General features: G+C 42.2%; 1 protein-coding gene across 1 annotated transcript; it reads left to right on the plus strand.

Annotated features, from left to right (window-relative positions):
• Nucleotides 1–5,043: 5,043 nt before the first annotated feature.
• Nucleotides 5,044–10,033, plus strand: LSM6 (LSM6 homolog, U6 small nuclear RNA and mRNA degradation associated; the record flags this gene model as incomplete). The annotated part of the gene is made up of 3 exons (XM_081998754.1): nt 5,044–5,137; nt 8,325–8,438; nt 9,969–10,033. 3 exons carry the CDS (start codon nt 5,044–5,046, stop codon nt 10,001–10,003), a joined length of 243 nt encoding a protein of 80 aa, XP_081854880.1. The 3' UTR covers nt 10,004–10,033.
• Nucleotides 10,034–12,497: the final 2,464 nt, after the last annotated feature.

A 12,497-nucleotide genomic window follows, 5' to 3' on the forward strand; every position in this document is an offset into this window, starting at 1 on the left:
GTATGGTGCTTTCTTGATCCGAAGTGGATGGAAAGGATCTGCAGCCTGAGAGGCTTATCCTGAATCTACTGGAGGAGTTTTGGATCAGGCCGGTGGGCTAACTGTTCAGCAGCCGAGATCCATTGCTGAGAAGTTTCTAAAACCAAGCTGTGACAACTATCAGTCTAACAGTTATATTTTGGGAACCAGCTCATCGAGATGGATTTGTTTTGAGATTTCAGGGGTATTTTCAATAATTTATAGAGGCATCCTTAGTGCAGAGAAGTAATTAGCAAAACTTTCACTGGCCTCAGCGGGAGCAGAATCTCACCTTCCACCTCTCGAACTCCAGAAATGTAATAACGTGTTTACTTCAGGGCCCTCAGGAAACCCTGCCAATAACAGTGCTAATCCTGAATTGCAGAGCTTCTCCACCTCGACACTGTTTCATGGAGGCTGACATCTCCTTCTGCCCCCCACACTCTCAGAGGATCCAAACAAGAAAAGTTTCCCTGGATTTGGAACTCGTTCTTGGCCTCTTATTTTATTGCATAATTTTTAAACCTTTTTTTTCCCTTTTCTTTCTAATCTAAGAAGGCACCAAAGTTGATTGTTAATATCATGGGGTTATGTGATTGTGGCCAGAATGGGTTTGTCCTCTCTGACACAATTTTCACGTGAGAACTGCTTAGTATGTCTTCTATTTTACATCCACCGGTTATAACTGGGAATTATTTAGGCTGAACTCAGTACCTGCCACGGACATTCTTTTGTCATATGGATTGTTGTTCTTCTGCATTTAACTTACACAAATGGTGTGCGCTTCACAAGAAATAGAAAAATTGCACACTCCTTTTAACACGCACTGTGTTACATAGCCACCTTGCTGTATGGAAATGCTTTTATTTCAAGTAGCTGGGAGAGAAAAACCTTCCTAACTTTCAAGTGGTTTTTATTGCATTAAAGAGAGAGAAAGAGAGACTGTCGAATCCCATTTAACTTTTAAAGTTAACTGTAGAGTTTTAATTAGGTCCTCCGAACATGGATTCTGCGATGCTTTATGTTTAAGATTTAGCAACAGTACACGATCCACTGACTTACATCATTAAGTTCAGTTGACAAAGGCCAACACAACTCTTTTCGTTGTAACTTTGTAACCATTTACGTTTGAGGTGAAGATGTTAATATGGAAATTTTGTGAGCTGGGAACGACTACGAACTCTATCATTGTAATTTATGACCTTTCATCTAAAGCCAAATGTAAAGGCAATTGCAATTGTTCTATATCTCAAGGCCAGCACATAGCAGATGCATGAAATTTGGAGTGTTAGACATAAACTTTTATTACCAAATTATAAATAATTTCTACCACTTACAATGGTCACCTTTCAAGTTCATCCTGATTAAAACGCCAGGGCAGCATCTCACTGATTTCCACGAGTTATACAGCTGAAAAAGCTCTGTCGTACTATGCTATGAAAGGATAAAGTGATGCAGTATTTGAAAGCGTCTGCTGATAGCAAGGTATGTGATGTTTTAGATCAAACCCTTTTTTGTCTAGATGATAAACAAACAAAAGAGAATCATTAGCCAATGATGTCAATTTTATTTTCTTTCTTGAAGCTTTGAAAACTTTAAGGAGGCCACTGAATGTGGATTACTTAAATCCTTTCAAGACCATCTTCCTGAGGTCATTAGGGTTTTGTCACTCAGGAAATAACACATTTTTTAGGTTGCCTAATAACAGATGTGATGACATAATCTTCCTGGATGTACAAGATGGGAATTGTCTTCCCAGGTGCGAATCACGCTACACCAAAGTGCTCAGCGACATATGCCTTCCTGCATGAAGGTTAATTTACCATTAGGAACAGCATGTGAGATTGCTTTGAGACCTCTGGCAAACCAAGGAAATTACCTAAGATTTGGGTTCATGACTTGGTCTCAAACCATGAGAGTGGAGCTAAGAATACAAAATTTGCCAATCTCAATGCCCATGATTCAAAATACGTGTTTGTGAGGTTAATAGGGTGCGAAGCAGGAAAGTAGAAGGATTTTGTTGGCTGACATCGAACAACCAAAGTACCCACACAGATAGAAACTGTAACTAAACATATGCCTAAGCTAGCTAGCTAGGAAGAGCCTAGGCAAAATAGCTCATCAAGTTCCGGTGGCTAGCAAAAAAAACCCCAACACACCAAGCTGTAAAAGACAAATTATTAAGAAATAAAACAAAGAGGAAGGCTCCCAAACCGTAACATGTCCCTAGTTGGATTTGCAAAATTGGGATGAAAATTTGCCAGCCCAGGCATGAGAAACCTATTTGCCCAGTCTTTATCATGGAGATCAGAAACAACAAAAACCAGAATACTCCCTTATCAAAATATTGCACACTGAAGCGAGGCGGCCAAATAAAACTTTGCAAACCTGCTCCCCGAAGTAACTATTTTACGTTCCTTTTCTGCTTCAAGTACTAGATATAATCAAGCACAGTTAGATGCTTGTGATTAATATGATGGTTGCCTGGAAACATGGGCACAACGTGGCCCAACTTTCCCAGCCGAGCCTGTGCTTGAACTCTGGGACAGTCAGGTGAACTTGGTCGCATGTGCAGACCTCGCTTAAGCTTTGGGGAAAAAAATGTCACTGGATACGTGTTCGAAAAGAGAAGATAAACAGCTCCGGAAGGAAGAGAGAATACAAATCCCTGTTCTGAAAAGCCACAGCACATTTTCTTTGTATCATGAGAATTAAGAGTTTCACTCAGATACTAAATCAATAATGGAAGAATACAAAAATACAGTCCAGAAGCTTTCACAGCTGATTAACTCCTGTCACGGTACTAAAACTCTTACAAAAAAGTGTTTTCCAGACATTAGGGAGTAGCTGGGGGAAAAGGGGAAAAGCTGGATGAGAAGACAGGCAGAAGCAGAAGTCCAGCTTCTTGTTGTCCCATGTTCTTTCCAGGTGACATTCGGGAAAAAAAAAAAAATCTCCTTGCTTCTGTGTTCACTAATTCATCTGTAAAACGAACTGAGCATCACTTTCCTATCCATCTCCGGCCATTGACATGCGCGTATTTCTCTGATAAGGCCCACGTAAGACAAGATCATTTTGGAATTAATAGGATCTCGCTGTAGTAGAATATAATTATATATGGGATCGTATCATTTTTCCACAAGAAATCAGTGCGATTTTATTTTGGGTGTAAGTGTAAGCAAGCCGTAAAAAAATTCATTTCCGTGAAGAAACCGGGAGTTTAGCGCACGGAGAGTCCGCGGGTCCCACGGGTGAAGCCCTGGCAGCACAGCCTGATGGGTTTGGGGGAGTTACGGGAGAAATCAGTAACGCTTTTGCAGCGCCACAGTGCTAACCCGGCCGGGGCTGGCGGCCTTTCACAGCCCGAGCCCCGCGCCAGGGAGTGGGCGTGCAGAAACCCACCCGAAATCGCGGACTCGAGTGGGAAACGCGCCCCGGGAGCTGCGGGGCCGGGACAGGCCGCCAGCGAGCCCCACGCAGGCCAGGCCGCGGGCAGAGCGCGAGCAGAGCGCGGGCAGCGCCCGCCCCTGCACGCCGCCGGAGGAGACGGGGGCGCGGCCCGCTCACAGGCCCCGCCCCGCGCGTTCTCGCGTCCGGCGCGATTTGTCCCCGCCGCCGCGCCGTAGCGGGGCGGTGCCGATTGGGCGCGAGCGCGGCGGGCGCCGGCCAGGGGCGCAGGAGGCGGCGGCAGCGGGTGAGTGCGGGGCGGATGCGGGTTCCCCAGCGGCGCCTGCCCCGCCGCCCCCGGGCCGCGGGCAGGGGACCGGGGGCGGGGAAGCGGGGCCTCTCCGGTTATGCGAGATGGGGGCTCCTGCGTGGTGTGCGGACCGCCCCCCCCGCCGCGTGCGGCAGGCGCGGCCGTTACAGGCGCCTGTTGTAGCCGTTACTTCTGCTTTTTTGGGGTTTTTTTGTTTGTTTGTTTGTTTGGTTGTTTGTTTTAAGCGGGCGGCAGTAAAGCTTCGCGCGGCCCCTGGGGTTTCTGTCAGGGACGTTTGTCAAAGCACATTTCGCGCCGTTTTCGCCGGTGGTGAAGACGCCGCTTTGGCAGCCGCACGTGAAAGCGGAGCGCGTTCGCCTTCGGGCGGGCGGGGTGCGCCCGCCCTTCTGAACGTGCTCGTTTTCCCAGAAAGCTTCGGCTGTACCGCGCTGCGCCAGCGAGCCCCGCGGTGCCGTATGGCAGGTGACGTTGCGTGTTGCAGGAAAACCCGCCGCGATCCTTGCACGGCTGGAACAGCTTGTTGCCGTTGGCCACGGAAAGCGAGCAACAAAAAGTTGGCGCTGCCCTGGCTGTCAGCATCAGTGCTCTTTTCTGCCAGTGGTTTAACGGGCAGAACAACTTACGTAGACAAAGTGACATAAAAGCAGAGGCTGAGCAGCACTGAGGGAAGGGAGGGTCTCACACCAAGCAGGGTGTGTGCGCCGCACCATGAGCCTTTAAATCACAGCATCTTTTCAGGTTTCCGTACAACTTAATGACAAGCCTTAATTCTAAACTTAGACTAACCTGACTAACTGATTTGAAGGCATCCTTTTAAATGTATTCTTGGCTCGTATTTGTGAGCTGAGATCAAAAACCCTTCTGTTGCTGTTCTAGCACAGACTTCTGTCTATAGAGCATGTGCTGGTTTCTCCCTCCACCCCCTAAAAGGTAAGAACCACTTACTATGACTTGGCTCCCCAATTTTAGTAAAACCATTTTAGCAAAAGGTGCCACAGAGAAGATGAGGCCTTTGGCTCTATTGGAAGTTTACAAGATGCACCACGTGACAAACAAGGATTCTTGTTACTAACATCAGGAGTTACAAAAATGCCAAAGGGAAGGTTTAATGCTATGGCTGTAGGAGGTCTGTCTCTCCACCTCCATCGTTAAGGTTTTGCTTTGATCTCTTTTGATATTTTCTCCTACTGAAAGTATTAAGCATCAAGGGACTGCCTGCCTCTACTCAGTGTTTAAAGACCATTATGTGAGCATGTTGCTTATCCAGATGTTTTATCTATCTTCCCAGCTTACCAGAGAAGGTCAAGATGAGTCTACGGAAGCAAACCCCTAGCGACTTTCTAAAACAAATCATTGGAAGGCCAGTTGTCGTAAAATTAAATTCTGGAGTTGATTATCGAGGTAAGTTGTCCGTCTGTCTCTCACACTGAGTAAAGCCATTGTTTGGGGAGGCTGGAACAGATGCATTGCTTTTGAAAAGGAAAACAGTGTGATCCAGAATCCTCGAGTATGTGAATATAGATCTCAGAACGGCGACATTAAAAATGGAAAATCAACTCTGGGAAAATTGATGAAAAGGAGGTTAAACGGCAGATTTAGAGATTAAAATTACTTATCTAAATCATTAGTGTCCTTAGTCGCAGATGGTTAGGACTGGAGTCTCGGGATGATTCTAAGTTCCTAAACTGATATTTGTAAAGATTGGCTGGAATTACTATTCCTGAAACAGCCAGGCAGTCCCCTTCGCAGTGCTCTGATAGCAACCCTTGTTGGAACTACCCTTTTCTTCACCTTCCTGTTCTCCCAATTCCTACTATGGACCTTGGTCCAGAAAAGCTTCAAACAGTAAACCGTGCCAGCAGTCATAAGCCTACTCTTACACAAGGGATGAAAATGTTATTTACATTCTTTGTTAAACAACTGCCTAGACGTGTGTTGGATCAAGACTCACAGAGATACGGGAGAAAGCTTAGTGTGGCTCTTGCTGCTATATGCCCAGTTCATTTTAACAAAGTCCAGCAGTTTTATTCCAGAATTCTTCAGCCTATCTGTATACCTTCTGGCATGGTATGTGGGATTATAGGGGGTTTTTAACCAGTAAATGAAACTTCTCTGTTCAGTGAAGTGTACTGATCCTACTCCCATTCAGAAAAGACTATAGGCCTGTCGAATTTTTTCGGTAGTATCCAAACTTAATTAAAACTGTCGTGTATCACCTATTGTGCACACTTTAGACATTTTATTCTGGAATGATTTAAACATTATGGTCCTGCTACAGATCACTGCTTCGGATAAGTTTAATTCAATTGGCTCAGCTTGGCACTTGTGAGAGGAGACTTGTTTGCGCTGTGACAAGGAATCTTTGTATTATGACAGTTTTAAGTTGTTGTTCACTGACAAAGCAAGCAGTGCCTTCTTATCCGTTCTGTTCCTCTTCATTGTCTCTCAGCTGACAAAATTCACAATTTGTCATTTCTTTGAGAACCACATTGAGCACTTCAGGTGGGGTTGGTGGCTTAAAAAGTGACAGCTCGTTAAAGTCAATTAAAGCAAGTCATCATTTACCTAAAGGTACAGACAAGGCAGGGCCAAACCAGATTTGGTTTTTGAATGCATTTCTGTTTTCTTTGAGAATGTTGGTACCTTCTGCTTACTAAGATCCATTTGTAACTGCTGCAGATAAATTACTCTACTTTCCCCTCAACAAGGCTGGTTTAACATGCCTACAATCAGACCTACCAGGAGTTGAACCATAGTTCCTTTGAAGACCCTTTTTTGTTACTGGATTTTTTTTTCCCTTCCCTTCCTTATTTCCCTCTGCTCACCCTCCTTCCCACTTGATGTGATCCTGTGGTTAAAAACCGGTACACTGTTCTCATTTGAAAAACATGCACTCAGTTTGTTTTCTGCAGAAATTCAACCAACACTTGTAAAAGCCAAACATTAAAAAAGCCAGCATCTCAGGCTGTTGTTGCAGATCTGTCTAGGTTCTTCCTCTAGGCTGTGTTGCTAATTTTATGTTGTACCTCCACCCTCCAGGCCACCATACGCACAAATGTGGCCTAATGCAAGTATTGATGTGTCACTGTAAAATGTCTCGATTCGCTGCCAAATGCTGCGCATGTCTAAGGGAAGAAGCCCTGGGAAAGTAATCAGTGATATATTAATATGTATGATTTCTGTGTGTTGAGATGGATATGCACATTAAAACATCTTTACAAAGAGATGAAACAGATAAAATACTAGCCAGGATGGGCAGTGACAATATTTAATGCCACTCGTGGCCTGAGAGTAAACACAAAGAAAAGGAAGAGAATGAAACAACCATGAATGCACCCTAGGAACAAAAGAGTTTGAAAATACTGCATTTATGGCCTACTGAGTGGTAGCTTAAGAAAATCCACACAGTCCAATTTTAATTTTGGACAAACCTTTTTTTGTTTTCTATTGTTATGTGGAGCACTCGGGATTACTGGAGTGAAAAAGTGTTCTGACTTTTGTTTGGTTTGGGATTTTTTAGTGCATTTAGTAACACTTTGTGAGCAGTCAGTTTTTCCTATTTGTGTGGAAACAGAGGATAGAAAAACATAAAGGAAAATAGTAATCCTCAAACCATTACGAGTTGGCAGGAGAACTTGAATTCCTAGTTATTTAGTGGAAGATACTACAATAACACTTCTGAAAAATGAGAACGTGTCCTAGAGGAGGATTCTGACTGGAGTTTTCTCCCCCTGCCCATGTACAGCCAATATATTGTATTTTGGGTTTTAATGCCAGGTAAATAAATAGGGTTTTTTCAAACAGAGGAAAAAAAAAATTTTAGTATTGTCTGGGTGTGCAAGGATGAAGTCAGGAAAACACACATGCAAGATGGAGATAATTAATACAGCTTTTTACAAGTTTCATGTGCGTGATTAACACATCAGATTGCATTCTCTGAGCAATTCTTTACATCTGTTAATCCCCACATTCAGTTCCTTCCATGAATAGTCTGTCTGTTGATTAGGAGAGTTAAATTTGTAGACAGCCATCGCTCTGATCTTAAGGGTGAGTGTAGGTGCCGAGGAGTGGTTTTGAATGAAAAAATGCCATCATGCTGCCAGCGCAGATGAAGTACTGTGTGAACAAGGTACAGCCTTCAACAGGGGCCAGAAGTGAGAACATAAGTACTTGTCTAAAAATCAGTGCTACTCAAATGCATGTTTTCCTGATCCTTAGGTTATCCAGTTACAATTAATGTCCCAGGTTCTTTTCAGGTGTGTGGCTTAAAACACAAGTGAGAAGGGACAACTTAAGCTTTCAAAGTAGAAATTGCCAAGCTTTTGAAATTCATGCCTTAATGACTTCTTCCCCGCTCCTCCCCCTGCTTTACATTAACTGATAAAGTTGCTACTAGAGCACCTGTGGTTCCTCCCTCCCGGCTTAATTCATTGAAGAATACTCTGACCTGCTGACTCATCTGGCCAAGCTTGGGCTTTTAGTTTGTTATGAAGGTACATTTTTTTCAGTACTGTTCAAACACAGTGCATTTTTGTTTATTTTGAAATAAGTTTAAACTGATTCACTTCTAAACTGTCGCTGTCTTCAGGTGTCCTGGCTTGCCTGGATGGGTATATGAATATAGCTCTGGAACAGACTGAAGAATATGTAAATGGACAATTAAAGAACAAGTACGGGGATGCATTTATCCGAGGAAATAATGGTAACTCCTCCTCCTTATGTTATTGCTCATTAGAAGATTGTGTTTTGATACTTACATCTGAATTTGAGGAGTGGCTGAAACATAAGCAAGCTACCTGTAAAGAATATTAATTTCAGGCTTTCTTGGAAACCTTAACATACTTACTTTCTATGGTTTCACCTTTCAGTGTCTGTGCTTTTCTGCATTCCTGTGGCCCTTTTTGCATCTGAACTTGGAGTTCATTTAGAGAAGCATGCTCTTTTCCAGCCTTTTAGAGCTTATTTCCTGTCTTTTGACAGGTTTACTCTTTTGCACCTACTGGCCTGCTTAGATGGCCTCTGCTCCATAGAAGTTTCTGTGTTTTGCTAGGCAAACTACTGCCTAAATCTATGATACCGTACAGATATTGATGACACTAATATTTTCTTGTGATGCAATTGTCCAGACCTGAATGAATACTGTTCATTAGTACTGGAGGCTATTTTTATCTTTATGAGTAAAGGTTTTACCACTAGTCAGGAAAAATCACCTGTACTTTACTGTTGAGCCTTTGAGTATCCCAGTGCAGTAAGTGGATTTTGGTGCACTTCAAGGACAGTCCCAAGCTCCTGAAATGACTGTGGCATCAGTTAGGCTATAATAGCAGGACATGCCAGGGAGAAGAATATCTAAAAATAGAAAAGGTTCACAAGTAAGATGTAAAGCGACTTGTAGAGAAAGTAAATGAAGCAGAGTTTGACCAAGTTACTTGAGAAGATAGTGGAGGATGGGAAGGAGGGAGGGAATAAAAAGAAACAAGAACTGAATCCCATGTTACAAAATGAGTCAATGTGGCACCAGTGAAAGAGCATTTTGAGTGGAGAAATAATCCCTGAATGAGGCCATATGCTTTTTGCAAGGAATTTGCATTATTATGCTAAGGAGTGCAGTGACATTGCAGCTGAAGAATCAATTATGGAAATAAGAATCTATTACAAAAGTTAAAACAAATGGATGAGAAGGCAGGAGGCTGAAGAATAGGCTGAGCAGAGAACTTAAGACATGCCAGGTTTAGAAGCAGGATGCGGTTTCATGTTGTGTATGGATCCGTTCTGGGGATATCACCAGCCAAGCAGGTGGAAGATGTCTGCCGCTTCACAGGTGAGCGTTAGCTAGCATGAGCTTTGCCGTAAGTGCTTGTGATTTCCAGCTTTTGTTGAAAGATCACAGCATTAGTGTCTGACACCTGTAATTCTGCTGCTTAGAAACTCTCATCCTCCCCTCAGTGATGCTGCAGGGTAGCTGGCTTTATTCTCCTTCTGTTCAGCTTGCATCAGCTGGAATGTAGTTTGGCTATGAATATAATAAATACTGAACCAAAGTAATACATAATGTGTAAATTTGATAGCATTTCTGGAACCCTGGATTTAAAAGTTCCCTGACTTTGTTCATGCTGAATGGGATTCATTGCACTGTTTTACAAGCCATGGAAATAAGATATTTTAAATAAACAGGCTTCTGCACATTATTTACCCGGGCTTTCTTACGTGTGCCACTTTCTCCTTTTCACAGTATTGTACATAAGCACACAGAAGAGGAGGATGTGAAGATGCCAGAAAGAAGCTGTTTAGTACTTCTGAACCTCTTCAAAGTGATGAGCCCTATTTGATTTGTAGTTAATAATCTACAGGTGAAATACACAAGTGTCTAAATATTTTTTTATAAATGTAAACCAGTGTAAACTTCCTGAACGTTTTTGTTTCAAAGCATTGCTTTGTTCCACTGTACAGAAAAAAAAAATAAATGAGAAGCATGTAATAGTGCTGCAAGACTAATTCAAAGCAACAGCTCATTTAATTATGCTAACAGTTACAGAAATACTGATTGGAAGGTAAGTAGGCATGGAGTAATTGCAAATCACAGCCTTGTATTGATGGCAAAATAACAGCTTAACGGATGTTGGGAAGGGAAGTGCTAATGTTTTGGTGACAATGACCTGTCTCTTCTGGAAAACACAGGGTCAGCTTTAAATGCCAATCTAGTAAGAGTCATCAGGTAAAAAGTTCAGCTGTCCAAAAAATCTTGAGTTGTGGATTGAATCAAGGGATGTAGCAGTGACACTGCAACAATTAGGGGTGGGAAAAGAATTGAATGAAATGGAAGAAAAGCCCTAAGGGTGAAAAGAAAGCTCTGTGCCAGCTGAGGAAGTCAGTCACAGGGGAAAAGCTCTCAGCTGGTATGTCAACACAGCTAGCAGCTGCTTCACCTCCTGCCTCTGTGCCCCCCACCCTACCTCAGCTTGCAGTTACCTTTCTTTTCCTGCATCTCTACCAAAGACAACGGACTTCCTCAATAAAAAGCAATTTTAACTAATATCTGAGGCTACTCCTGAAAACAGACTAGAAATCTAAAAGCTTTTGTAAACATCCCATATGTATCCTCTTCAGACAGTTCACTCTTTCTCCCATCCGCATCCCCTCCAACCAGGTACCATCTATACATTCTCTTTCTTTACATGCTAGCCAGAAATGAGAACAAATACATTCAGCTTATAGTATGGGGTATGCATTAGGGAAGGGGAACCTCTGTGCAGGCAGTGGAGTCAGAACTTACTTGTTTATATTTTGCAACAGTGCTCTCAGATAATCAAAGCCCAGTGAGTAAATCCAGCTGTATTTTACATGGATACTTATACCAATTTATAAAATATCTTTTCTCCTTTTACATGCAGTCAGCCAAGAAAGAAACCCCTGACCATTCAGATATTTCTTAGTCTGCATGTTACAGCACTTAACATCCAGATACTTAGAATGTTTTCTTATTCCTTGGGATGAAGTTGTAAGTTAGGGTAATGTTATTTAGCTTTTTTTTTTTTATGAGTTTTCTGAAGCCCTGCTTTATTCTTTGGGAAGCTTATAGTGCCTCCAGGAAGAAAAATACTTCTAGTTGTGGATGGATGAGCACAAGACTGTTGTGCGAATGTAACATTGGCCCATTCTTTCCAAGTACCAGTAGCTTGAGTGCAAGCAGGGAGTAGTAGCATTTCAATTATCCAAGGGAGAGAATGAGAGTTGCAAATTTTTTTTTTTTTAAGATCAAGGAATAATTCTAAATTATTTTTCAATCAGTAGTTAATCTTTCCACATTAAACACTTCAGCAGTCACTACAGAACGTAGAAATAGAGATGCTACTTTATAATATGCTTCAATAATTTATCATTTTCTGACAAGGGTTGAAAAAGGTCTGGGATGTAAGTACAAATCACCACTTGATCTTCCGTAAGTGACATCTTTTTAAAAAAGGAAGATGTACTTCCAAGTGGAGCATGCAGTTTCTCATTTGTTTTGTCATCTACGTGCAGCTGGCAGGTTACTGTGTGCTTTCATTCCTGGAGACTGTCTGGGGTTTGGGGTTTTTAATTTTTTTTTTTATTTCAATGTGTGGTTAGTTCTCCCCCCACCCTGCCTTCTCTACTTTCCTCCCCTCCTCCACCTACAGCAACACACTTTGCACAGACTTTGATCTGCTCTCAAGAGTTCGCATCGCTAACTTTTTAACTCCAGTGCTGTTCCTACAAGTCTAGTTATAGACCAGTTTTCAGTTGTGATCTGCCTCTTCAGATGGTCTAATCGCATACTAAGCCCTGAACTTAGAAAATACTATGTAGTTTACATGCTGAGGGTTTTTTTAATGTATTCTAGGTCATGAAGTCACTACTTACTATGTGAGGTAGATAGATAGGAAAATTTCCATTACAGATGAGTTCTTGGAATTCATATTCAAAATTTCAGAAGTACCTAAAGAAATTCCACAATCACCGATCTTTATGTACCTTTTACAAGATTTTTCCCCCCCGTAATTAAATTAAATTTTCATCCCCTATGTTTCAATCAAGTGAACATTTAAGCTTGACTTCAATTAGGCAGTCCAATGTTTGGATATAGTCTGAGTTGAATAAAGCATCCATCTTAGATTTATTTTACTCATCTTTTAGATTTTGTTTTGACTTACTATATTCTGTTAGGACAACGTACCGGTTGCAAATAAGTCAGGCACTGGCTGGATAGCTTTCAGAATAGCACATGGAACGTTAGTTTAAT

The sequence above is a fragment of the Phaethon aethereus genome, assembly GCF_964289735.1.
Source record: "Phaethon aethereus genome assembly, chromosome: 4".
Lineage (NCBI taxonomy): Eukaryota > Metazoa > Chordata > Aves > Phaethontiformes > Phaethontidae > Phaethon > Phaethon aethereus.